The following is a 26,314-nucleotide window of genomic DNA, read 5'->3' as shown; positions in this document are numbered from 1 at the left end:
TGTTCCCATCTCCATGACCCCCGATCTCTTCTGGTCTGGCTCTGTAGACCTCTGTCTCCCCCTATCTAGTGGTACCCCTCTTCTCCCCATTTTTGTCTCCGCTCTAACTCTCCCACTAGTTGTCCCAGTCTTCCTCCTTCTTGGTTCTGTGTCTCCCACAGACACACTATTTCCCTCTCTAGCTAAGTCTCTCACCTCTGCGTCTTCCCCCTGACTCTTCTTTTCCTCCTTTGTCTCCCCCTCTCTCTCCTCCTCCTTTTCCTGTTTCTGTCTCTTCCCCCTTTATCTCTCTGATTCTCCTTGGTCTCTCTGGCTCTGACTTTCCCTCTATATCCGCCCCCCCCCCGCCCCCTCATATCTCTGACTCTTCATCTCTCTCTGGCCCTTGCTCCCTCACTCCCTCCCTCTCTCTATTCCTCGGCTCTCTCCGGCTCCCTCTCTCGCCTCGGATGACAGCGCTGCCTCTTTTGTTGGCTCCGCAGCCAATCGCCGCCGCTGACGACACGGGGGCCGGGGCTATAAAGGGCCTGGCCCGGGCTCGGGCCCCCCCAGCCGCCCGCCCCGGCCGCCCGCCCGCCCCGCCCGCGCGCCCGCCGCCCCCGGCCCCCCGGGTCCCCCCTCGGCCGGGCAGCCCCCAATCCCGCGCCGCCCGGACCCCCTCCTCCTCCCTCCCTCCTCCCTCCGCCCCCTCCCCGCGGGACTCCGGCGTCCCCGCCCCCCAGTCCTCCCTCCCCTCCCCTCCAGCATGGTGCTCGCGGCCCCGCTGCTGCTGGGCTTCCTGCTCCTCGCCCTGGAGCTGCGGCCCCGGGGGGAGGCGGCCGAGGGCCCCGCGGCGGCGGCGGCGGCGGCGGCGGCGGCAGCGGCGGGGGTCGGGGGGGAGCGCTCCAGCCGGCCAGCCCCGTCCGTGGCGCCCGAGCCGGACGGCTGCCCCGTGTGCGTTTGGCGGCAGCACAGCCGCGAGCTGCGCCTAGAGAGCATCAAGTCGCAGATCTTGAGCAAACTGCGGCTCAAGGAGGCGCCCAACATCAGCCGCGAGGTGGTGAAGCAGCTGCTGCCCAAGGCGCCGCCGCTGCAGCAGATCCTGGACCTACACGACTTCCAGGGCGACGCGCTGCAGCCCGAGGACTTCCTGGAGGAGGACGAGTACCACGCCACCACCGAGACCGTCATTAGCATGGCCCAGGAGAGTAAGTGGGCTGCGGGGCGCGAGCAGTGGGGTGCTGGCTCTGGCCCCGCGAAGGGAGCCTTCTGCTCCAAGCGGGGCGCTCCCTGCTGCCCCGGCCCGGAAGCTTTTTCTGCGAAAACTTGACGAATTAGGGAGCGGGGGCTACTTCATAGAAGTTTTTCGAGCGGTGGAGATGGGCTGCAAAGTTGTATGCACGCCTAGTTCCCGGAGGTTGGGGCGGGGGGATATGGGGCGGGTTTCGAGATACTGCCTTCCACCCCCAGTATGCCAAAAACATCCTTGCTGGAGTCCTGGGAAGCTGGGACTGGGCAGTGACTCTGTCCTGAAGAGCCGTGGTGGGGAGGCTGGAGAACAGAATCGGGAGGCTACAGGACCCCCGCAGCCCCAGCTGGACTGCAGTGCTCTCTGCTTCCCAGTGGCCCTGGCGCTAACTCCCCACTCCGTTCTCCGTTCGCAGCGTGCCCACCCGGCTGCAGAGAACTGTGTGCTCTCTCCCAGGAATAGGGTCCCAGAGCCCTGTACACCTCCTGGCAGCCCAGCTGGCACTCTTTCCATCCTGACCCTTGTCTCAGACCGAGTATCCCAAGGGGTCGGAAAAGCTGTGCCTTCTTGATACTGACCGAGCTCAGAGAGCTCAACTCCATTGCGCTGGGGGCTAAGGACACTCATTGCCTACTCAAACCTTAGTGTTCCATCCGTTATTCGCCCACCCCTACAGCAGCTGGACTTGAGAGAGACGAAGACCTAGGAAAAAAGAGAAAGTAGTAGATGGGGGAGCGGGAACCCAGGCATCCGAGCCCCTGACCAAACGGAAGATGAACATGTAATAGACATGAGCTGCTTTGAAATTTTATGGCCTGGAAAATCCAGGCGAATACTACACCCCCCCCTTTCCAGCTCTCTCTAGGGTCAGGTGACTCCTTCTCCTCCCCCACTGAGGTCTCCCCCCCTCCCCAACTACAGGGAACCAGGCCTCTCTTATTCCTTAGTGGTTTGACAAGGTTGCCCCCTTCCCACAGCCCCCTGCAACACACACAGAGTTTGGTTTTATGGCTGTGAACAGAAGACGGGGGAGACTGGTTTATTGGCAGATGGGTCATAAAAAGCTGGGGGCTGAGGGGAGTCCCAGTGGCCCACCCCCATAGGAGAGGCACAGGAACCCAGGTGTGCATCTGGGAGGCTGAGTGCCTCACGCTGCCCCTGGTATTTCTGCAGACCTCAATTCCACAAGACTTGGTCAGGGCTGTTAAACTCAAAGAACCAGGAAACTGGCTGTGGGGGTGGGAGGCATGGGGATCTGGTCTGGGGTTCCTCGGTTTCCCTTCTATTCTTAAGGCTTCTGCTTATGGAAGCTAGGGTCAGTCTCAGGTCGACTGAGGGCAGGGGTAGGGGGTGGGATTTCTAGGAAACAGAGTTATAGAGGAACTCAGATCAAGAGTTTGCTGGAAGATGAAGGTTACAGAGAGAAAAGATACTCTAGTCTATGTGGTGTAGTGTGTGTGAAGATTTCCAGGATGGGTGATGGGGCTGTGGACTTCTCCTTGCCCCTAAATATCCTTAGCATCCCTTAACCAACAGGCCTGAGCCCACCAGAGTTAGCTCTGGTAATGGGGATACACGAAGTGAAGGGACCCTGCCTACATGAGTTGGGCTGTGCAGGTGAGGCCTGGGTCGGTGGGGAGGGGACACCAGCTGGTAGGATGCCATCAAAACTTCCAGTCCGGTGCCACCCCAGGACTTGTACAAGTAGGGAACTGGGTCTCCGGCCAGGTATTGTACGTCCCCTTTAAGAGCCTAGCTGAGCTCTTAAGAGAGGGAGGGGGAGTGGAGGGGAGGGGAGGGGAGGGAGAGAGGGGAAAAGGAAAAAGAGACTTTTATAGTCTAATCCCCAGGGACCCGCTTTAATAAGAGACTTGTGCTCTGCTAATCGGGGGAGGTGTTTGTCAGCAGAGATGGCCTCCGTTCCCCTCCCCCTCCCTCCCCTCCCCCAGCCCTCAACCCTAGACCCCAGCCCCCACCTCTCCTAGGCTGCTCTGCCTGCCCTAGTTCCCTCTACCCTCTCAGGCTCTCCCACCAAGCCTTCATCCTGGGAACCCAGCCCCCTGCCCTTCTGAGAGCCAAGCCCAGCCCCTGAGTTTCTCTCTCCTCCCCACACCAAGAGGCCCCTGCCCTCTCAGCCCAACCTCCTGCCCTTAGGCCTTGCAGCCATGGTTGGGAGTGTGTGTGTTGGGGGGGTTAGGGTAGGGGGAAGGGGAGGTGGTGTGCAGGGAGGGGGTTGGGCATCTGCTGAAAATAGTGCAGTGACCTCTCTCTCCCACCAGCGCCGCCTGCTAAACCTGACCTGCTGCCTGCCACCAGCCCGATCAATTCAACACAGATGTGGCCCCTTTTCCTCCCCATCAGACCTCAGCATATGTGTGTTGGGGACTCTCTCGAGCCCCGTTTCCCTCTGTGGCTCTACCTGCTTCTCCTTTGTTCCTCCGTCTGTACCCTTTCTATCCTTTCTCTCCTTTACCCCACTAGGTTTAGCTTCCTCCCACCTTTAGCTTTCTAACCATCACCCACTCCTTTCTATCACTGCCCCCGCATCAGGATTCTCAAACTCCCAAACTTACTCTCCGTTTGCCATGCTTATCCCCATGCATCTTTCCACTCTAACTTCTATTTCTCTCCCTATATCTACTAATCTGCCTTCAATTCTAACAGTCTCTTCTCTATTATCTCCCTCACCATCTCCAGTCTCTCCCCTGGCTCTTCTCCCTGCTCTTTTCTTTCTCCCTATGTCCTACCTCCTTGTAGAACTGACTGTCCCCTGTCCACTGGGACAAGTATGTGGAACCAAAGACTTACATGTAGCCCTCATCTTCAAACCCTGGATCAGCTTAGGTAGAGGGAGGGTTATGTTTAGAGCTTAGTAGAGAATGCGAAAATAGTAGTAGCTTCTCAATAAATGTTGGTTTGTTTTCTATTTTCATTCTCTAGTTAATGCTCAGCACTCATGTGAAGCAAGAATTATTATTATCTGTATCACACTGAAGTTTGGTGAGTAAGGTTAGATAGTGGTTAGTAAGGAATCAGGCAGTGATTAAACCCACTTCAATTATACCCAAAGAACAGAATTTAGATGCCAGGAAGAACTTTCAGGCACTTGCCTGTATAACTTTAAGATTGGGAGTTCAGGGAGTTCATTCACTATGTATTTATTGAGTGCTGTCTGGCACTATGGGAGGCACTAAATCTACAATGGTGAGCAAAACAGACACAGTATGAATAACACAGTGTCCACTCTCATGGAGATTAGTACCTAATGGCAAGAAAATAGACAATTCCTATGCTGAAATTTGTAGAGTATGCTATTTGGGATGTTGCTTGTCACTCCCCATCTCACTAGTAGCTTCCCTACCCCAGCTACTTCTGATCTCTGAATTCTCACCCCCCAAACCCTACTCCATTGCACCATCACTGAAGCTCCAGCCAGTAAAATAACTGGACTACCAGGGCCCTGGGACCTCAGAGAATAATCAAGAAAAAAAAAAAGCTATAGAGACTTTGGGTATCATACCCTGAATATATGAAGTTCATTAAGCACTTTCTCATCTCACTTAGAAGGTCCTCTTTCTCCCAGGGTGGGGGTGGGTAAGAGCTGACAGGACATCCTAAGTCCATCCTGATTTTGCAGAACGCAAGACATGGGGAGGATACTTAAAGGCCTAGACTTCCTAACCCTGCTTATATGGCTCTGGAAGCTCATTCCTGATTCTTCCTATCTAGAGTAAGGATAGACATATTCTGTCCAATGGAGACATGTTGTAGGGCACTCCCAGCTGACTTAGGAAAGGCAGTGAACAGGAGCTGGAATGGAAGCAGAGGCAGATATTTATTGAGAATCATCCATTAGATCCAAGAAGGATCAATTTATGGTCCAGAGCAAGGGGAAATGGGTCAAAATGTAAAGTTGGGATGTTAAAACTTTGTAAAGACCTACTGGCACTAGACTGAGAAGCCAAAGGAAGCTCAGGGGAGAAAAAAGGCATTGTAGTTGATCTGGTGTATTTAATATTATTTCTGGTGCTTTAGGCAAATAGGAGGCAACACCATGGAGGTAATTATTCCTTTCCTCAAAAGCTGGGGGCAGTCATGGTGATGATGATGAAGCAGCAGCTGAAGAAACTTCTTAGGAGAGAGAGAATGGGGAGACAGATGTATAGGAAGTGCTTGGATAGTTCCATTTTGCTGGGTGTTATTCCTAATGGGAGTGAGGCAAGAAGCCTAGATCTGAATTCTGGTTTACATAATGGGATAAATTTAGCTCATGCTCCCTATCTGGACCCTGGGTTATCCCCTCTCTGAGGCCATCTGTGTTTTTTTGTAGGGGAGGGATGTGCCAGGCTCTACCTGTCCAGCAGATAAATCAGAGCAGATAGGGGCAAGGTGATGGAAGGGCAGCAGGTGTGATAAGAGGTATGGCTTCTATAAAGAGCTTCAAAGATTCAGAAAATGTTGGAGCCTTACATGGTGGGAAAAGTTGGACAGTAGGGATGGTGGTGGAGGAATAATTTTGCAGGTTATCTGGTAGACAGGAACCTATATATTAGGGCAAGTGGATTAGGAAATAGACACAGATCAGTAAGGCCTTATAGGGCCATCATCCTAAAGAGGAAGTGCTGTTTTAGGTACTGGAGACATGGTATAAGATAGGCATGGGAGAAGGGTAAAGAAGAACTGGAAAAGTCAGGCTGAGAAGTCCAAAATTGCCAATGCCACCCAGGACTACTGATCCCCTACACAAACACCCTTTGCTGATGCTGTGCCCTTCTCTCTTATCAGCGGACCCAGCAGTACAGACAGATGGCAGCCCTCTCTGCTGCCATTTTCACTTCAGCCCCAAGGTGATGTTCACAAAGGTACTGAAGGCCCAGCTGTGGGTGTACCTACGGCCTGTACCCCGCCCAGCCACAGTCTACCTGCAGATCTTGCGACTAAAACCCCTAACTGGGGAAGGGACCGCAGGGGGAGGGGGCGGAGGCCGGCGTCACATCCGTATCCGCTCACTGAAGATTGAGCTGCACTCACGCTCAGGCCATTGGCAGAGCATCGACTTCAAGCAAGTGCTACACAGCTGGTTCCGCCAGCCACAGAGCAACTGGGGCATCGAGATCAACGCCTTTGATCCCAGTGGCACAGACCTGGCTGTCACCTCCCTGGGGCCGGGAGCTGAGGGGCTGGTGAGCAGGGGGCCTGAGGTGGTGGATATGTGTAACCTGGCCCTGAGATGGGGTTACATTGGAAAAGGTAGACAAGGAATGTGAAGGAGGTTGGGGACTAGCATTACTTCTCTGGGGTCAGCAGCTGATTCTAGAGGAGGAGTTGAGGAGTGGGGTGGCAACTATTACTTCTCAAGGATCCAAATCAGACAACAGCTGAAAACTGGATTTGAAGGTAAAGGTGTCAGTTAATCGAAGAGCTGTGAGAACACAAAAACTGGCTGTTGAGGCATTGGGCCAAGGGGCTGATGGGGGTCAGGTTGCCAGAAGATTAAGAATTAGAGATGGTGAGTTGAAGGAGAGCTAGCTAGCTGGCAAGAAAAGTGGGCAGAAGATAAATTCTGGGGGTGGGAGCAATGGAAAAGCTGAGAAGTCAGCAGTCTCTATTCTAATGCCCCTGGCAGGTGGGAAACGAACAGGGAAGAGGAACTGTTCAGGGCCATATCACATTTCTTTCCCCTCTCCCTGACCCTCAGCATCCATTCATGGAGCTTCGAGTCCTAGAGAACACAAAACGTTCACGGCGGAACCTGGGTCTGGACTGCGACGAGCACTCAAGCGAGTCCCGCTGCTGCCGATATCCCCTCACAGTGGACTTTGAGGCTTTCGGCTGGGACTGGATCATCGCACCTAAGCGCTACAAGGCCAACTACTGCTCCGGCCAGTGCGAGTACATGTTCATGCAAAAATATCCGCATACCCATTTGGTGCAGCAGGCCAATCCAAGAGGCTCTGCTGGGCCCTGTTGTACCCCCACCAAGATGTCCCCAATCAACATGCTCTACTTCAATGACAAGCAGCAGATTATCTACGGCAAGATCCCTGGCATGGTGGTGGATCGCTGTGGCTGCTCTTAAGGTGGGGGATAGAGGATGGCTCCCCCACAGACCCTACCCCAAGACCCCCAGCCCTGCCCCCATCCCCCCAAGCCCTAGAGCTCCCTCCACTCTTCCCATGAACATCACACCCTGTTCCCCGACCAAGCAGTGTGCAATACAACAGAGGGAGGCAGGTGGGAATTGAGGGGTGAGGGGTTTGAGGGAAAGGGGAAGGAGGGGCATAGTCAGGGTGGGGAGTGTTTGAGGTTTGCAGATGAGAAGGTTTGACAAAAAGACAGAGAGATGTAGAGACAGAGTGATAGAGACAGAGGAACAAAAAGAGCAGCAGTAAGAAGGCAAAGAGAGAGAGGCAGAAGAGACAGACTAGGCAGAGACAAAACACTGAGAAAGAGACTGAAATGGAGTAATAAATGAAAGCCCCACACCAAGCCTCCTTTCTTCCACTGGCAAGGTGAGGGGCTTGGTATAGTTTGGGGAGATCCCCTGACTACTCACTCAGTCGGAGAAGAAATCAAAAATCCATTCTTTTTTCCTTCTCTCCCTCCAACAGTGGCCAGGGGAAAGGGAAGTGAGGGCAGGGGCAAAAAGATTTGGGAATTTTTATTTATTTATTTATTGTGACTTTTCATTTTTTTTGGTATTTGGCTTTACTGGAATAGGAGGGCCCCTGCCCAGTGTGCCCCATTTATCCCTTATTCCCCAAACCCTGCTCTCCCCAACACCTACTCACTTAAGCACTTGTATAAAGCCTCCAGGGTTGGGAATGGGAGTAAAGGGCAAGAGGGCGGACACATGAAGTTTAGTTTCTAACCCATCATCACCCTAACTCAACCTTCTCTGAGCCAAATGGCTTGAATTGAAGCCAGTTGTCATGGAAATAGTAAGAGGTTAGGGTTTAAGAGCTGGGGATGGGGGGGTGGGAGAGAGAACCCTCAACATCCAGGATCTATATAATGAGAGCTACTTTAAACCCTCAGGTCCACCCTCATGATACTGAGTTATTTAGCCAGAGGGTGCAGCCTGCTTATGCCCAAATTCCCTCAGCCAAGAGAGAGACCAAAGAGCCTCTGGAATGGCCCTGCTCCCAGCCTCTATCTTCAGGTCAATTAGAAAGAGTATAGAGACCCCAGAGTCCCCTGGGTCTGCAAAGCGTTAGGAGAGGTCAAGAAAGGAGCAGTAAGGAGGCTGAAGGTTACAGGGCATTTGAATCCAAATCACTGCTCTGGGCTAGGGAATAGAGCCAGCAGACCAAGGTGGGAGGGATTCTGGAAGGGGGACATTTTAGTCCCCTAACCCCAAAGCTCAGGGTGGAAGAGGGGAGAACAAGGAAGCAGAGTGTATAATTATTTTTTCCTTTTATTTTTGGAATCTAACAGTACCTGGCAGCAGGGAGGGGAAAAGTACAGTGGGGAAAAGCATCTGACAAGGCCAGTTAGAACAGAGGATGGGAAGGATGGAGACTCCCGGGTTTGGAAGGCTAGGAAGCAGGCAGAGACTGGCTGCCATTACAAGTCACTAGCTAGGCCCATTCATTCCTCCCACAACCCTGACCCATTCTCCTCTGGACTCACTGTGCCTCAGTTTCTTCCCCTCAATGGAATGAGAAATGACAGCACCCGCCACAGCCAAGAGATGAATTCTGAGCACTTACCACGGGCACTTTATGGACATAAAATACCTCTCGCTGTGGGACAGATAACCAGGGCACCAGAGTAGTGGTGAAGAGATGTGAGGCTTAAGAGGAGTCACAGGCTTCAGAGTACAAGTTCCCCTCTGCCTCCCAGCTGGACAGTGCCTAGAAGCCAAGGAGTTGAGAATCTCCTGATCCACACCCTATCCTTACTTCACCACCAGGCCTCTTGGCTCCAGGCAAGAGCTTAGAGGATGTCAGGAGAGGTGGGGATAAGAACCTTCAGCAAAACTGTCATTCTAAGTAGAGCCAGCAGTTACGGGTCTGATAAAAACAGTACTGAACTAAAGTAAAGCCCAAGCTGGTGAGCAAAACTGGATGGCTCATTCTTCCCAAGAGCATGACTCTCCCCCTTGGCCAGTTGGTGGAAGGGGCAAAGGTATGTGACCACCCTTGAGAAGGTGATGTTGGTGAGCTTTAACATCTTATTCCCATTCTTATAGTGAGAAAGTGAAACAAGGTCTTTCAGTAGAGGAATGGGCAGGGCTGTTAGGCTCTTCAGCCTGCCTTCACCCATATAGCAGCTATGCTAACCCCAAGCCTCTCTGGCCCTGTTCTTCATCCTTCCTTCTGCCCCAATCCTGGAGGACAAGACACACCCGGCCATCAACACCACTCACATTTCCTTGGTGGAAGGAAAGGAACAGAGAAGTGAAGAACAGATGATATCTCCGTCCAAGGTCAAATGACTCTTGATCTTGGCAGAGTAGGGATTGGGCAATAAGCATCAGGTATCTTCCCTCTACAGATTCTAGAGAGCTGGGGCATTAAATATGGGGGACACTTACAATACAGCCCCTTAAATACCACCAAATAAAGACCTTTGTGTGTGTGTGGTGGGTGGAGGGGGGGGGGGCAGGGGTCTTTCTCTTATGAACATAAATCTGTGAGCTGAAGTCTCATTCCCCTGTTCCTCCCTACCCCCAAAGAGGCACAGAGTAAAGGGACTTGGGGGGCACAGCTCAGCAACCCAGTGGGAGTTAGCACCCCCTCCCACCTTATGATGTGTGTGGACCTGGCCAGTGCCCCTCTGAACATATCATTATTAGTGTAATTATCATTTATTTTGTGTATTTGTTACATTGTGTGCATGACAGCCTTTGTTAAGGGTGTCTGAGGAGTATGGAGCTGACAGGGGCACTGGAATGCTGGGAAAGAACTTCTTCAACTGAGATCAAGGCTTCCTGGAGGGAACCACTGCAAAAAGGCCATCAGGCAGTTTTCAAGTTATGTGACAGAGGGCAAAGATGGCCATAGGGTGCTCTGAGTTTTGGGATGGTCACATGACACAATCCAGCACTTGAACCTGAAAAAAAAAATAAAAGCGGTCAAAGAGTTTAGAATTCAGTGCTGAGCTCTTCTCCCTAATCAAGTGCCACATTTACACCTTGGAGAACCGGAAGCGAAGAGGATCTGAGACAGGAAACCTCGTATTCAATGACTAAGAAGATGGGGTCCTGGAGCAAGACAGAAAACACTAAGGGCATGGTGGTATGAGGTTTGGGACATGCAGGCCAAGGAAGGATGGGAAGAGGACAGGAAACGGGGCACCTAGAACAACCCCTCTCTGAAAAGCTTGAGCCAAAACAGTCCCAAAGACAACAAAACCCCTCTCCCAGCCTCCACAGAATGGAAGAGCTAAAGGTTCTCTTGAGATGATCCAGCTAGCGTCCTATTCTCCTGCAGTCCCTGTTCCTAGGTTTCCTCAATGAAGTTTGACAAAAATCTAAACCAACATAGCCATCCAACTTGCCTTGTTACACAAGAGTGGCTAAAATAGCATCTCAAATATTCTTTCAGTTCACTGTAAAAATTTTTCCCATGTACCTAGAGCACAATTCCCCGGGAATATGAGTTGGGAATGGCAAAAGAATATTGCCTGACTCACATTTTTAAAAAATAAGGAAAGCTGGCTGGGCACGGTGGCTTACATCTGTAATCCCAGCACTTTGGGAGGCCGAGGCGGGTGGATCATGCGAGGTCTGGAGTTCAAGACCATGCTGGCCAACATTGTGAAACCTCGTCTCTATTAAAATACCCAAAATTAGCCAGGCGTGGTGGCATGCACCTGTAATCTCAGCTACATGGGAGGCTGAGGCAGAAGAATTGCTTGAACCCAGGTGGCGGAGGTTGCAGTGAGCTGAGATCGCGCCACTGCACTCTAGCATGGTGACAGAGTGAGACTCCATCTCGAAAAAAAAAAAAAAAAAAAAAAAAAGGAAAGCAGGACCCAGTGGTGTGCTCCTGTAGTTTCAGCTATTCAGGAAGCTGCAGCAGGAGGACCATTTGAGGCCAGAGGGTCAAGGCTGCAGTGTGCTATGATTGGGCCTGTAAATAGCCACTGTACTCCAAGCTGAGCAACACAGTAAGACACTGTCTCTAAAAAAAATTAAAATAAGGAAAGCTCCTGTGACATCAACCTGATCCAGAATTGGGGACAGCGCTACTGCGGGTTCAGTGTACTGCCATGTTTTCCCTGTCTTATCAGTTCTATCAGCACATTGACCCCACCCAAGACCAACTACAAGACTGAGGCTGGAACTGGTTGAGTAGCAGAAGTGTTATGTATTCTATCTTCCCAAGGGAACCATACCCACATCTACCCCTAACTTTGGCCTGAGCTGAAAATGGGTTTTCTCTCCCTGTGGCTCATTTGTTTCCTATATTGAGAGAATACCCAAAAAAAGACTACTCAAGATGACTTTTTACAAGTCTTTTCTTCTTTATCCTAAAACATCCTCCAACCGAAGGCATGAGAAGCTATGCTATACTCTGACCTTGCCTATATTTTAAATGGCAGGGGCCCCAAGCTAAGAATCAGCAGGCAGTGGCATTTACAGCTTCTGGTCTGTAGTGGGGTAGAAGCAGGAAAGTCAATGCTCCAAAGCAACAATGTCCAGCTTTCCTGCCAGTGAGCTGGGGTTGAGGGAGTGAATGGGACTCTTTCTGCCTTTTCTTTTTCTCAAAATACAGCTGCATAACTGGGTGTATGCACACACAAACATGTTCAAACTAGGGCACTCACACCTAGCTAGAACCTACTCAGGGAAAGAAATATGTATTTCCACAGTACCCTGATCACCCAGTAAAAGCTAATATTTATTGAATAATTACTATGCAAATTATGGTAAGCAAATTGTAGTGTGAATACATGATATGAGAATATCACTCAATTCACACAGCAACCTTCACAATGGGTTCCTTTTGGTACAGTCTGAAAAGAGAATGATTATCTGCCCAGGGTCTCAGAGGCAGTGTGGTAGAACAAGAAATTAAACCTAAGTAGTTGCTAAACAATATTACATTCTAATCTGTCCTATTAAAAGTGATCCGGGAGGTAGAAACCTAAATACAGGAACAACATAAGGGAAAGAGATAACAAGAAAGTTGGGGACACCTTGGACTCAAAGAATCTGGAAAGATGTGAAACCTGTAATTTTCAATCCCTTTGGAAGGGAAAAACAAGAAAAGTCTAGATATGGCAAGAGAAGGGAACGTTAAATTTTGGGGGGATTCCAATAATCAGAAATAAGTGGCATTGCCAGAGGCCCTCATATAAGAGAACTGCAAAAAAGTTATCCTCCCTTAAGTTTCTCCCTCACTCCTCAGGTCAGACACAGCAAGAGAACTCAGCTCAACACCAAGAAGTCCTGCCCTTATTCACACCTTCCTTCCTACAGCCCTCATCCTCACAGAAGCTTCTAGCCTCTATCTTCAGCAATGCTTAAGAGATGGGGTGGGGGGGCTGGGCAGTTTAGAGTGAGAGTGGCAAAAAGAGAATAATCCTACAGAACCATAAAAAAGTACAGACTTACAGCTGAGGAAGCTAGTTCTCCCCACAGCTTTTATAGACTCCCTCATTAAGAGCTTCCAGGTATGCAGAGAATGTCACAGCTTCAGGAATTGGAATCAGTTAACCACATATGGATGCTGGATCAGCTATAGTAGGGAAACTGGGGGATAGGAAGGAAGGGTACTAAGATCTCAGGTAAACAATTACAAGCCTCAATGTCTGTTCCATCTCCAAATGGAATTACTATTTTAAAACTGAATTAGGAAAAAGGCATCCTGAACTATTCATGCTCAAAGAGTATGTGGGGAATGACTATAATGAGATAGGAAGGGGAGGACTTCACCTGGCTTGGAGGTTAGAGACTTCTGACCAACACAGGAACAGCTGCTGAAATGGGATGAAAAAAGTTAATAAGAAAAAAAAAAAATCCTCACAAATTGGAAAACACTGTTCAAAGATCTAGGGGAAGTAAGATGAGTGAGGAGAATAATTAGGCTTCAAGAAGAGAATCCTGGCAAGTAAGGCTGAATATCTTTCTGGAAGGTTATAGAGGATAAAGAGACAAAGTGAAGAAAACTTCCAAAAGATCCACTGTTCCACTTCATAATCAGCATCTGCTCTATTCTCTCATGTATTTTTCTCTTTTTAAAACCATATTCAGGTAGAAACCATTAGTGAATCTATAATCTCTCAAGTTACAAATCAGATCTATTCTGTTTTCAGATGAAGGCAGAGTAGAGAGAGGGAAAGCTAGCCCCAAGATCAGAGCCTGAGGTAAAGAAAAGGGAGGCAGACAGCAAAGAGGGAAAAAGGGAAGGTCATTCCAATTGTAAGGTTTATTTGGTTGAAGAGGTGTCAAAAATTTAACCAGCATTCCCTTTTGTTCACTTCTCCAAGTCTCAGAATGGGGCAAACTTCACAACAAATGGGCAGCAGTTTTTGGATCTGCTCTCCAAGGCACAATTTTTCTAAAGTATCTAAACTTTAGGTCCCTGCCTTCCTCACCAACCAGAGACTTTAGAGAAATAAAGAGATATCTTGACATTAGAAAGGTGATCAAACTATTACCATTTCATTAAGCACAAAACCAGACAGGTTTTAGTAGAAATAAGGATAAAGGATTACACCACAGCAACATGGGACCTGATCATAGTACCAAAGTTTTCAGGTAAGGTGCCAGGCTCCTAAGTCTTATTACCAAAAATAACTCAAACAAAAACCAAGCTTATATAAAAATTAAGAGGAGAAACTCTGCAATAACATATCCAAAAAGATTAAGAAGATTTCAGATCTACATGAACTTGAAGCCTCCAGTTCCACTGCTTATGTTCCCAATGATTTAGCTAACAATGCGTAACAGCTCTGACATCCTCTGTCATGCTTTGATTCTGCATACAAAATTTCTTCTGTCTCTGAGGGATATCCAGCCCATCTCCCTTCCTGAACTGACTGACCAACATAGTATCGTATCACATCACCCTTGAAATCAGGGCCCTTTTCCTTTAATGTGGGAACCTGGACTCCATTTTATCCAAGAAAAAGTCTGCATTATTAGCTAGTAACAGAAGGCTACTAATCACTGCCCTTGTATTTATGTCCTTTGCAACACCTAAAACCTCCCATGTTCTCTGTTTTATTTCAGCGGGTCACTACAAGCTGCTGGAGCAAAGACTTGGTGGGTGGGTAACTTAACCTCTTCACAGAGGATAAAAAACGCTTGTGAGTATGACAGAAGGGAATAAATAGGCTTAAAAGGTAAACTCAATCCTTTTCCTTGTCTTCTCTTCTAAGGGATAAAGGTGTTATGGCCAATTCTCTATAATATTTGCTCCTAAAGCTCCCCTTATCTGGTCTAATCTGGCTCCAATAAATCAAAGGAGCACCTAATAAAACACATTGTTCTCTTTTCTATTTTTTTTTTTATTAACAAGCAACATAATCAAAAACAAAAACACAACAACCTTAAAGCTGAAACAGCAATAAGTCAAACTGCTGCCGCAGTTCACAGATGTACCTGGGGTACATGCTCCCTCATTGCGAGGCAGGACGTAGGCACATGACTGTGCATTTAGGCATATATGTGACCAAGAAGAATGAGAGAAATGGAAAACATTGGAGAACAGAAAGTATCAGGAACTTTTCATCAGGCAATCCCAAAGCGCTCTGCTCTTTTCCTCTTCTTTGCCTGTAAAGAAGAAGCAAGAAGAAAAAAATTAGACTGAAGACAATAGTTGCCTGGGTTCCTGGCTGCTTTAATCCAAACTCACATGAACTGTCACAAGGCCCGAGAAGGAAGGATGGCCCAGACTTGAGCTTGGTAGCTAGAGATTTCATTCCTGAATCTCTCCAATCCTTCCAGTTATCCAGTAGGAGCTGGAAAGTTTAATGGGTAAGGAGGGTGAGGAGTAAAGAAGATTATTGGGGGCGAGGGACAGAGAGAAGAACAGTGGTAGAAAATGGGAAGATTCCTGAAGCAGAGAGGGCCACTCAGCCTGAGATCAAGCTAGCCTGGAAACAATGGGCTCTTCACAGGCTGGGGAAAGTCTTCCAGTCAATGGGGAGACGGAGGATTTCAGAGGATAAAGGATTAACCAATGCTATTCATAGTGGTGAAGGAGATGCCCTTCTGAGCAGTCAGGTCCAGACAGTAGCTACTCCTTAGGACTCCAACTCACAAAAAAGGCATATAAATCTTTGATGCCAACAGAACGAACAGGGAGTGAGTGGTATGTGGGTGAATCCCTATCACAGATCTTTTAAAGGAGACAACACTGGAGAGGACACAGAATGGTGAGGGAAGACTTCTGGTTCTGGAAGTGACTCACAGAACAGCACCAAGTCCTTCATGGGCACTCCCGACCACTGCCCCTCGCAGAATACAAACTCCTCTGGCTTTTTTCTAGTGAAGAGTGTTAGCTGATCTGACTCTAAAATTTTCAGGGTTTAATTTAAAAGACTAACTCTGATACTTATTCATAAAGAAGCTTTTCATAGGCCGGGCGTGGTGGCTCACGCCTGTAATCCCAGGACTTTGGGAGGCCGAGGCAGGAAGATCACAAGGTCAGGAGTTCAAGACCAGCTTGACCAACACAGTAAAACCCCATCTCTACTAAAAACACAAAAATTAGCTGGGTGTGGTGGTGCGCGCCTATAATCCCAGGTACTCAGGAGGCTGAGGCAGAAGAATCACTTGAACCCGTGAGCTGAGATCACACCACCACACTCCAGCCTGGACGACAGAGCGAGACTCCATCTCAAAAAAAAAAAAAAAAAAGAAGCTTTTCATAAAGTATCATCCTGTTGGTACTGTCCTCAAGATAGTAAGTTCTTGCCAGATATGGCTGTTTAAGGCCTTCCACCATGATTGTAAGCTTCCTGAGGCCTCCCCAGAAGCCAAGCAGATGCCAGCACCATGCTTCCCATAAAGCCTGCAGAATTGTAAGCCAATTAAGCCTCTTTTCTTCATAAGTTACCCAGTCTCATGTACTCATGTATTTCTCCTTTACAGCAATGCAAGAACAGCCTAATAATACTTTTTTTTTTTTTTTTTTTGAGACGGTCTTGCTCTGTTGCCCAGGCTGGAGTACAGTGGTGCCATCTAGGCTCACTATAACCTCCACCTCAGCCTCTGGAGTAGCTGGGACTACAGGCACATGCCACCACACTCAGCTAATTTATTTTAAACTTTTAGTACAGATGAGGTCTCACTATGTTGCCCAGGCTGGTCTCCAACTCCTGACCTCAAGTGATCCTCCCACATTGCTCTCCTGAAGTGCTGGGATTCTTTCATTTTGAGAAACTATCTGTAATCAAAGTGACAAGAACAGGAAGTCTCATTTGAGTCCACTGTCCTTTTTCAGAAATGAGTTAGGCACAATCAGTTCTTATTAAATATTTTTAAACTATCCCTTTTTATACAGAATCGTTTCATTCTTTAAATATCACTATGAGGTAGGTATATTATCTCCACTTCCTAGATGATGAAACTGAGGCTCAGGAAGTACTATAACCTATTAATACTAAGTGGCAAAGCCTTTTTCTTTTTTTTTTTTTTGACAGCAAGTCTCATTCTGTAGCCCATGCTGGAGTGGTGTGATCTTGGCTCACTGCAACCTCTGCCGCCCAGTTTCAAGAGATTCTCATGCCTCGGTCTCCAGAGTAGCTGGGATTACAGGCACATGCCACTGTACCCAGCTAATTTTTTGTATTTTTAGTAGAGACAGGGTTTCACCATGTTGGCCAGGCTGATCTTGAACTCTCGACCTCAGGTAATCTGCCTGCCTCAGCCTCCCAAAGTGCTAGGATTACAGGCGTGAGCCACTGTGCCCGGCCGCCTTTTTCTTTTTTGAGACAAGGTCTCACTCTATTGCCCAGGCTGGAGTACAGTGGCACCATCCAGGTTCACTGCAGCCTTGACCTCCTGGGCTCAAGTGATCCTCCTATCTCAGCCTCCTGAGTAGCTGGGACTATAGGTGTGTGCCACCATGCCTAGCTAATTTTTGTATTTTTAGTAGAGACAGGGTTTCTCCATGTTGCCCAGGCTGGTCTCGAACTCCTGGGCTCAAGAGATCTGCCTGCCTCAGCCTCCCAAAGTGCTAAGATTACAGGCATGAGCCACCACACCCAGCTCAGAGCCAATTTTAGAATCCAAGCCTACCTGATTCCAAACGTTATACTCTTTGCCACTAGTCTAACAGACTCTAACACTGAATTAAGTATACTGATGGAATTCAGTGTTGCCACTTCATCCAGAAAAAAAGTTATCAAGAAAAAGCAAAATATTTGGGCACTTAAGAAGTAGGTAGGTGGCCAGACATAGTGGTTCATGCCTATAATAATCCCAGCAATTTGGAAGCTGAGTGCAGAGGATTGCTTGAGCCCAGGAGTTTGAGACCAGCCTGAGCAACAGAATAAGACCCCATCTCTACTTAAATAAATAAATAATTAAGAAGTAGGTGGGAAAACAGTGTTTCTCTACTCGGTTTATTCACTCTCACTTCCTGGGCAACAGAGACCCCAACTCGACTTAAATAAGTAAATAAATAAATAGGTGGGGAAACTATTTCTCCATTTTATTCACTCTAATTTCCCTTCAATGTCTATGAAGCATTCCAGGTATATTTTTACCTCCGTATCCTCTGTGGTTCCAGTTCCAGCTGAACTTGTGACAATTCCAAATCGCTCCTTCCTCTTTTTCAGTTTCTCATCATCTTCGGACTGTTCAAGGACAAAGGAAAGAGTTGAAACAAACTAGCCTCCATTCACCAAGTAAATGGGAATGAAATGATAACTTATTGGTCACAAGGTGCTAACCAACCTTGTGCCAAGAACTAAGGATCACATAAAGAGATAAGATACATAAGAAACTGAATAAGCTAGCATATACTATGTTGTACCCAGAATGACTAAAAACTTAATTTTAGGCAGGGCCTCAATACTCATAAGACAAGTAGGGTAAAGAAACAGTAAGAGGCCAGGCACGGTGGCTCACACCTATAATCCCAGCACTTTGGGAGGCTGAGGCGGGTGGATCAGGCGGTCAGGAGTTCAACACCAGCCTGGCCAAGATGATAAAACCCCATTTCTACTAAAAATACAAAAAAATATAGCCGGGTGTGGTGGTGGGTGCCTGTAATCCCAGCTACTAGGGAGGCTGAGGCAGAGAACTTCTTGAACCTGGGAGGCAGAAGTTGCACTGAGCTGAGATTGCACCACTGCACTCCAGCCTGGGTGACAGAGTGAGACTCTATCTCAAAAAAATAAATAAATAAAATAAACAGTAAGAAACACCCATAAAACAAATTTCTATGCTCAAGCAATTCTGGCAGTTGAGGGATATGGAAAACTGAGGTTTCACTGAATAACACCCAGTTACACCTAGTAACACCTAGTTAGAAGATACCCAAACTACTTGCTGAACAATGCTTACACGTTACCAAGGAAATAAAGGGGAAGAGGGCCAGGGTGGTATTTCTGAAAAACTTATTTGCTTGAAACACCCAGCAAAGCCATAGAATGCTCTGAATAGTTTGATTCTTTTTTTTTTTTTGAGATGGAGTCTCGCTCTGTCGCCCAGGCTGGAGTGCAGTCGCCCAGGCTGGAGTGCAGTGGAGCTTGCTCACTGCAAGCTCCACCTCCCGGGTTCACGCCACTCTCCTGCCTCAGCCTCTCCGAGTAGCTGGGACTACAGGAGCCCGCCACCACGCCCAGATAATTTTTTTTGTATTTTTAGTAGAGACGGGGTTTCACCGTGGTCTCGATCTCCTGACCTCATGATCTGCCCGCCTCGGCCTCCCAAAGTGCTGGGATTACAAGCGTGAGCCACCGCACCCGGCTGTGAAATGATTCTTAAAACAGGTGAATCAAGGTGACAGCCATGGTCAACTCTCTAAGAGAGATGCTGTGGACATTTTCCAAGCATCTATGAAACTCATGATGTCTGCCTGGGAATGAGAGAATATTTCAGTTTACCATGAGTTGGAGCTGGCCATTATCCTAGGTGTTTTGTAACATTCATGTCCAACACTGCTCAGTATAAGAGTCTATATATTTTCCTATCAGAACCTAAACGCTACCACTTTATTTAGCCCACTTTAACAGTTATTTTCTCTTTCTCCACCTCCCCCTCACATCTTATCACCAGTCATCAGAAGCTCAGCCTCAGGATTAGAAAACATCTGAAATCAGGTAGGCTCCTCGGGTGTCTTTCCCCCAGGAAGGATTTTCTAAAATTTGGCACATAAATAAAAAGATCTCATTCTCTCATAATCTCGAGAGACCCTCTACTCCCTAGCGATATACCTATCCTCACTAAACAGAAGGAAAGTTTCTTTGACTTTATTTACTAAGTTAACCCAACAGATGGACAGATCAAGAGTTCAAACAAGGGCACAGTGGCTCACACCTGTAATTCCAGCACTTTGGGAGGCCAAGGCAGGCAGATCACTTGAGGTCAGGAGTTGGAGACCAACCTGGCCAACACGGTGAAACCCGTCTTTACTAAACATACAAAAATTGGCCAAGTATGGCTGCAGGTGCCTGTAATCCCAGCTACTTGGGAGGCTGAGGCAGGAAAATAGCTTGAACCCAGGAGGCGGAGGCTACAGCGATTTGAGATCATGCCACTGCAGTCCAGCCTGGGTGACAGAGCGGGACTCCGTCTCAAAAGAGTTCAAACAAACTAATTTTTTTTTTTTTTTTTTGAGACAGAGTCTTACTTCGTTACCCAGGCTGGAGTGCAGTGGCACAATCTCAGCTCACTACAACCTGTGCCTCCCAAGTAGCTGGACTACAGGCATGTGCCACCACACCCGGCCAATTTTGTATTTTTAGTAGAGACGGGGTTTCTCCATGTTGGTCAGGCTGGTCTCGAACTCCCAACCTCAGGTGATCAGCCCGCCTTGGCCTCCCAAAGTGCTGGGATTACAGGTGTGAGCCACTGCGCCCGGCCTCAAACAAACTTTTAAAGAATGTCTGTGTGCTGCTTCTGAGCTGGATTTGTTTTTAAACCCCAAGGAAATTATATTCCTACAGTCTATAGGCAGGCTGTGTCTCTGGGTGTCCCAAAACTACAGGGTCAAAAGCAAAGGTAACAAAAAGACCTACAGAAACACAGGAATTTTTCAATGCCTCTACTCTCAACCCCAACCAAGGAGTTGCCTTTGTCCCCATGGCCACAGCAGCCACCTGTACAAATCAAAAGCAGGGCAGCTATCCAGCTTTCTGTGCTCAATTTAACTAGTCCACCTGTCTGAACACAGCAGGCAGGAGTACTGTCTTGGTCTTTCTTTAACTCTTTCAGCTTGAGAAAGATGTTCATTTTCTCCCTTTTGCTGCACCTGCTTTCTAGTGAGTAGGAAGGGACCTAAGAAAGAATGATGGTTACGAAGCAATTAAGAATCCTACACAAGTTATCATTTAATCACAGTTTATTACTAGAATAAACTACTGCCTACACAGTTTTTCTGCCTTTCTCATGACCACCAGCAAATCCACAGCGGGTACCTCATTAATGTACTCTAAACTATTGTAAAAACATTAAGCCAGGTTCAAAGAAAAAAATAAGTATTCTTGTCCTTAATAATAATAAATTAAAATAATAACATTATAGCCATGAACATTTGAGCGCTTAGTATGTGCCAGGTACTGTGTGCAGTTCTTTACATGCAATATCTCATTTACTACCTTTTTTTTTTTTTTTTCCCGAGACAGAGTCTCGCTCTGTCGCCCAGGCTGGAGTGCAGTGGTGCCATCTTGGCTCAATGCAACCTCCACCTTCCAGGTTCAAGTGATTCTCCCGCCTCAGCCTCCTGAGTAGCTGGGACTACAGGCGCGTGCCACCGCGCCTGGCTAATTTTTGTGTTTTTAGTAGAGATGGGGTTTCACCACATTAGCCAGGCTGGTCTCAAACTCCTGACCTCAGGTGATCCACCCACTTTGGGCTCCCAAAGTGTTGGGATTACAGGCATGAGCCACTGCATCCAGGCTCATTTGCTACTTTATTTTAATTTTTGCAGAGAGGGGAGTCTCGTTATGTTTCCCAGGCTAGTCTTGAACTCCTGGGCTCAATCAATCTTCTTGCCTCAGCCTCCCAAAGTGCTGGGATTACAGGTGTGAGCCACTGTACCTGGCATCATTTACTTCTTATAATAATCCTATGGAGTAGGCACTGTAATTAAATTCATTTCATAGATAGGAAAATTTAGTCTTGGAGAGATTAAGTGACTCGCCCAAAATTTCACAAATAATACGAGGATTCAGGAATCCACTTTCTTAGCTTTACCACCTCCCCAAGGTATCTCACTTAAGTTATTTCTTTGGAAGAACAGTAGGACAATTAAGTGCTTAATTCCCAAGGAGGAAGGATCACCAGAACCCTTAGCTAAAAAAACCTGTAAATTTTAATCACATCACTCAAATAATCAGGTCAAGAATACTAGGACCCCTTCTATCATACCATATACCTACAATTTATAAGTAACAGTATCTAGGGAAAGGGCTCCAGTTAGTAATCTTGTACTAATGTTTTTCTCAGCTGAATCTGTTTCTAATTTTGCCTAATTGGCTATTCCATTTGTTGAGACGTAATAAAAGAATAAGGGGCTGGGAGCGGTGGCTCACATCTGTAATCTCACCACTTTGAGAAAATCCCAGGAAGGATTTTCTAAAATCACCTGAAGTCAGGAGTTCAAGACCAGCCTGACCAACATGGAGAAACCCTGTCTCTACTAAAAATACAAAATTAGCCGGGCGTGGTGGCGCATGCCTGTAATCCCAGCTACTTGGGAGGCTGAGGCAGGAGAAGCGCTTGAACCCGGGAGGCGGAGGTTGCGGTGAGCCGAGATCTCACCACTGCACTCCAGCCTGGGCAACAAGAGCAAAACTCCACCTCAAAAAAAAAAAAAAAAAAAAAGAATAAGGCTGGGCGCAGTGGCTCACACCTGTAATCCCAGCACTTTGGGAGGCCGAGGCAGGCAGATCACAAGGTCAAGATATAGAGACCATCCTGGCCAACATGATGAAACCCCGTCTCTATTAAAAAAATACAAAAATTAGCTGGGTGTGGTGGCGAGTAGTAGTCCCTACTGGGGAAGCTGAGGCAGGAGAATCACTTGAACCTGGGAGGCGGAGGTTGCAGGGAGCCAAGATCACGCCACTGTATTCCAGCCTGGTGACGGAGCCAGACTCCGTCTCACAAAAAAAAAAAAAAAAAAGAATAAGGAAGGTTTCCAACAAACATTAAGTCCCACCACATTTTTTACTAACAAAGTCAAGGGGGAAAGTTTTCTTGATCTACTACCACTAAGATAAAGTGAATAGAGAATATAAATGGGGATTTCAAGTTGAGAACCTCTAGAATGTTCTAGTTGATATATCTTCACTAAGTCTCCTGGCCAAGTAGGAAACAGTTTTCAGGAAAATAAATGGAGCCTTTCTTCTTGTGGAGAGGCAAGACTAGATCACCATCTTGTTAAACTACCGTTATAAACTTTTTTTCCATTCAATTTAGCACTAGCAGTACTTCAGCAAGTTCAAATCACAGAGGAGATAAGACTTTTGAAACCCAGACATATAAGCACAAACCCTGAGGCCAAGCCTCCCCCAACGTATGTCCACTTGGAGTGTGTGGGCTAGTTTTGCTCCTCCTGGTTCTTTATTTGGCTATATCCTCAAATGGGGAGTCTGATTTCTCCATTAGCCACCTGCCTCGCTCCCCACCTTTTTTAGAGACAGGGCCTCACTCTGTTGCCATGCTGTAGTGCAGTAGCATGATCATGGCTCACTGTAATGTTGAATCCCTGGGCTCAAGTAATCCTCCAACCTTAGCCTTCTGAGTAGCTAAGGACTACAGGTATGTGCCATGCCTAGCTAATTTTTTTTTTTTTTTAAATAGAGACAGGGTCTTGCTATGTTGCCTAGGCTGGTTTCAAACTCCTGGACTCAAGCAATCCTTTCACCTCGCCTCCCAAAGTGCTGGGATTACAGGCATGAGCCACCACACCCAGCCTAGCTTCCCTTTTAAACAAGATCTTTGGTGCCTCTTCAGGAGATACAGGCAGAGCATCTGTTCTAAACCTATCAGGGGTTCCAGGGGAAAACAATAACAACAACAACAAAAATACATCTTTCCCCCAACCCCCACAAATAGCTGCCCTTCCCTCCCCACCCAGCACCCCTCAGCTCCTCTCTTAAAGCCTCTTTCCTCCTTTCCCTGCAGGGAAAGTGCACAACTGGGCCCACTAAATCAACACAGTTCTAATGATCTCTCTCACTTGACCCTTCTAGCGTGACGGTGTCGCATGGAAACAAACGTACAATAAACTTCACTCCATCTTTAGCTCCTTGCTGACAGGTTTTGATTCATGGGATGGCGAAACCCATCTGAGGGAAATTACCTCGATCAAAACACATGTCTCTCTGCATTCATCAGGCCAGTGCTCCCTCAGGCCATGCTCAAGTGCACAAATGGGGTTGTGGCATCTGCAGGCAGCCAGTGACCCCTCTAGCTCAGTGTCACATGCATTTGCAAACCTTTCCCTTCTTCATCCCTCCCCCACTACCCTCCCTCAAACCCTCAACTGCTAAAAAATCTCTTTTTTCTTCCCATGCATACTCCTGTGTGAGAAGAAGTGCTTGAATCTGAAGTGCCCTTATTTCCTATCAAATCTATACTCCTAAAAACAAACAATTTGCACCCAAAATCAAGAGAAAACTGTCCTTACTGGCCAAACACAGGCATTGGATGTTCAGATTAATCCATACGTTTCAATTCCTCCTTCCTCTTCCTTCTCAAGATTTAAAACACCAAGCCAACCAACTGACAGATGCCAGTAATTTCAGTATATGCACACCTCATGGTACGTAATACCTGCCTTGTTTGCTTTCCTTAAGATCTCATTTATAAAAATGAGAAATAGGTCGGGCGCGGTGGCTCACGCCTGTAATCCCAGCACTTTGGGAGGCCGAGGCGGGCGGATCACGAGGTCAGGAGATCGAGACCATCCTGGTTAACACGGTGAAACCCCGTCTCTACTAAAAATACAAAAAATTAGCCGGGCGCAGTGGCGGGCGCCTGTAGTCCCAGCTACTTGGGGGGCTGAGGCAGGAGAATGGCGTGAACCCAGGAGGCAGAGCTTGCAGTGAGCCGAGATTGCGCCACTGCACTCCGGGCTGGGAGAAAGAGTGAGACCCCGTCACAAAAAAAAGAGAGAAATAATTGTGCAAAAGAGGAGAGAGTACCTATATAAAAACAGAAAGCATAGTCTATATATTCGTTTGGTTTTTTTTGGGGGGGGAGGGGGTGTTGTTTTTTTGAGACAGTCTCACTCTGTCACCCAGGCTGGAGTGTAGTAGCTCAATGTCAGCTCACTGCAACCTCCACCTCCCAGGCTCAAGGGAGCTTCTTACCTCAGCCTTCCAAGCAGCTGGGACCACAGGCGCAAGCCAACATGCCCAACTAATTTTTGTTTTTTGTAGAGAGAGGGTTTCACCATGTTGCCCAGGCTGGTCTTGAACTCCTAAGCTCAAGCAATCTACCCACCTCTGCCGCCTAGTTTCTGCCTCCTAAAGTGCTGGGATTACAGGAATGAGCCACCATGCCCAGCTCCAGGGTCTATATTTAATAAAACCAAATACCCTTAGTATCACTGTATTTTCCATTGTAGGATACAGTTCCAAACTGAGCCCTTGAAAACAATACCTGGAAGAGAAAAGACAGACATTCAAGCCTGCTCCAAGATACAAATTACACGTGTAAAGAGTGCTTTGCACACAGGAACTATAAAAGGTATTCAATGAATGTTAGCTATTACTTTTATTGCCATATTTCTCCTGGTCCTTGAAACAAAGTTTGAGATCACAATCAAAATTTAAGCTAACAATGCCATTCATTCTTCTAGATAAGAAGTGAAATCATGGTGGCCTAGTGTGGTGGTTCACACATCCATCCCAAGCACTTTGGGAGGCCGAGGTGGGAGGATCACTCGAGCCCAGGAGTTCAAGCCCAACCTGGGCAACATAGTGAGACCCCATCTCTAAAAAAAAAAAAAAAAAAAAAAGAATTTAGCTGGGCATGGTGGTACACGCCTGTGGTTCCAGCTACTCGAGAGGCTGATGGGGGAGGACTGCTTGAGCCAAGGAGGTTGAGGCTGCAGTGGGCCATTTTCACGCCACTGCACTTTAGTCTGGGCAACAGAGTGAGATCTTATCTGAAAAATATACAAATACAGGCCGGGCACGGTGGCTCACGCCTGTAATCCCAGCACTTTGGGAGGCGGAGATGTGCAGATCACGAGGTCAGGAGATTGAGACCATCCTGGCTAACACGGTGAAACCCCATCTCTACTAAAAATACAAAAAATTAGCCGGGCGTGGCAGCGGGCGCCCATAGTCCCAGGTACTCGGGAGGATGAGACAGGAGAATGGTGTGAACCCAGGAGGCAGAGCCTGCAGTGAGCCGAGATCGCGCCACTGCACTCCAGCCTAGGCAACAGAGCGAGACTCCCTCTCAAAAAAAAAAAAAAAAAAATATATATATATATATATATATATACACACACACACACACACACACACACACACACACACAAATACAAATAAACAAATAAATAAATGAGCGAAATCACCAAAGGCTGGTAAGAATCAGATCCAAACCAAGGCAACAAGAAAACTCCCTTTAGCTGAAAGAAAAATGAGCATATATTTGGACAGATGACTAAGGGTTAAAATTTGGGTTGTGGAAGAACAGTTACTGGACAAAATCAGTCTTCTCCACAAAGTCCTATTAACCATCTCCCTCCCTCTCTTATTTATTTATTTAGAGACAGAGTCTCGCTCTGTCACCAAGCTGGAGTGCAAAGGCGTGACATCGGCTCACTGCATCCTCCGCCTCCCGGGTTCAGGCGATTCTCCTGCCCCAGCCTCCCGAGTAGCTGGGATTACAGGTGCCCACCACCACACCCAGCTAATTTTTTTTTTTTTTTGTATTTTTAGTAGAGACAAGGTTTCTCCATGTTGGCCTGGCTGGTCTCGAACTCCTGACCT

At 47.6% G+C, this 26,314-nt stretch overlaps 2 protein-coding genes across 5 annotated transcripts in view; one reads left to right on the top strand and one right to left on the bottom strand.

Annotated features, from left to right (window-relative positions):
* Window positions 1-570: 570 nt before the first annotated feature.
* GDF11 (growth differentiation factor 11) lies at window positions 571-14,667 on the top strand. Its single transcript, XM_032173463.3, has 4 exons — window positions 571-1,187; window positions 6,014-6,411; window positions 6,927-7,308; window positions 14,415-14,667. The coding sequence occupies exons 1-3, from the start codon at window positions 746-748 to the stop codon at window positions 7,305-7,307; spliced, it is 1,221 nt and encodes a 406-aa protein (XP_032029354.1). The 5' UTR covers window positions 571-745; the 3' UTR covers window position 7,308; window positions 14,415-14,667.
* LOC116480947 (SAP domain-containing ribonucleoprotein) overlaps window positions 9,715-26,314 on the bottom strand; it is an 80,625-nt gene continuing 64,025 nt past the window's right edge. The window contains exons 16-18 of one of the 4 annotated variants that reach the window (XR_009209510.1): window positions 17,900-17,989; window positions 14,787-14,957; window positions 9,715-10,285 (exon numbers count right to left, since the gene is read on the bottom strand). Coding sequence is in view for 2 of the 4 variants with exons in the window: in XM_032173465.3 (XP_032029356.1) it covers window positions 14,916-14,957; window positions 17,900-17,989 (132 nt within the window). In the remaining 2 variants the exon portion in view is untranslated. Of the gene's footprint in view, window positions 10,286-14,670; window positions 14,958-17,899; window positions 17,990-26,314 lie in introns of those variants that run through there. The other 3 variants (XR_004251388.3, XM_032173465.3, XM_058427032.1) reach the window with 3 other exon arrangements.

The sequence above is a fragment of the Hylobates moloch genome, unplaced genomic scaffold, assembly GCF_009828535.3.
Source record: "Hylobates moloch isolate HMO894 unplaced genomic scaffold, HMol_V3 SCAFFOLD_13, whole genome shotgun sequence".
Taxonomy (NCBI): domain Eukaryota; kingdom Metazoa; phylum Chordata; class Mammalia; order Primates; family Hylobatidae; genus Hylobates; species Hylobates moloch.
The sequence above is the reverse complement of the archived record's forward strand: the minus strand, read 5'-3'. Positions and strand labels throughout refer to the sequence as shown.

Coding starts and splice junctions, on each gene's coding strand:
- GDF11 (XM_032173463.3), top strand. CDS start 746: ATGGTGCTCGCGGCCCCGCTGCTGCTGGGCTTCCTGCTCCTCGCCCTG. Junction 1,188..6,013: donor CATTAGCATGGCCCAGGAGA/GTAAGTGGGCTG, acceptor CTCTCTTATCAG/CGGACCCAGCAGTACAGACA. Junction 6,412..6,926: donor GGCCGGGAGCTGAGGGGCTG/GTGAGCAGGGGG, acceptor CCTGACCCTCAG/CATCCATTCATGGAGCTTCG.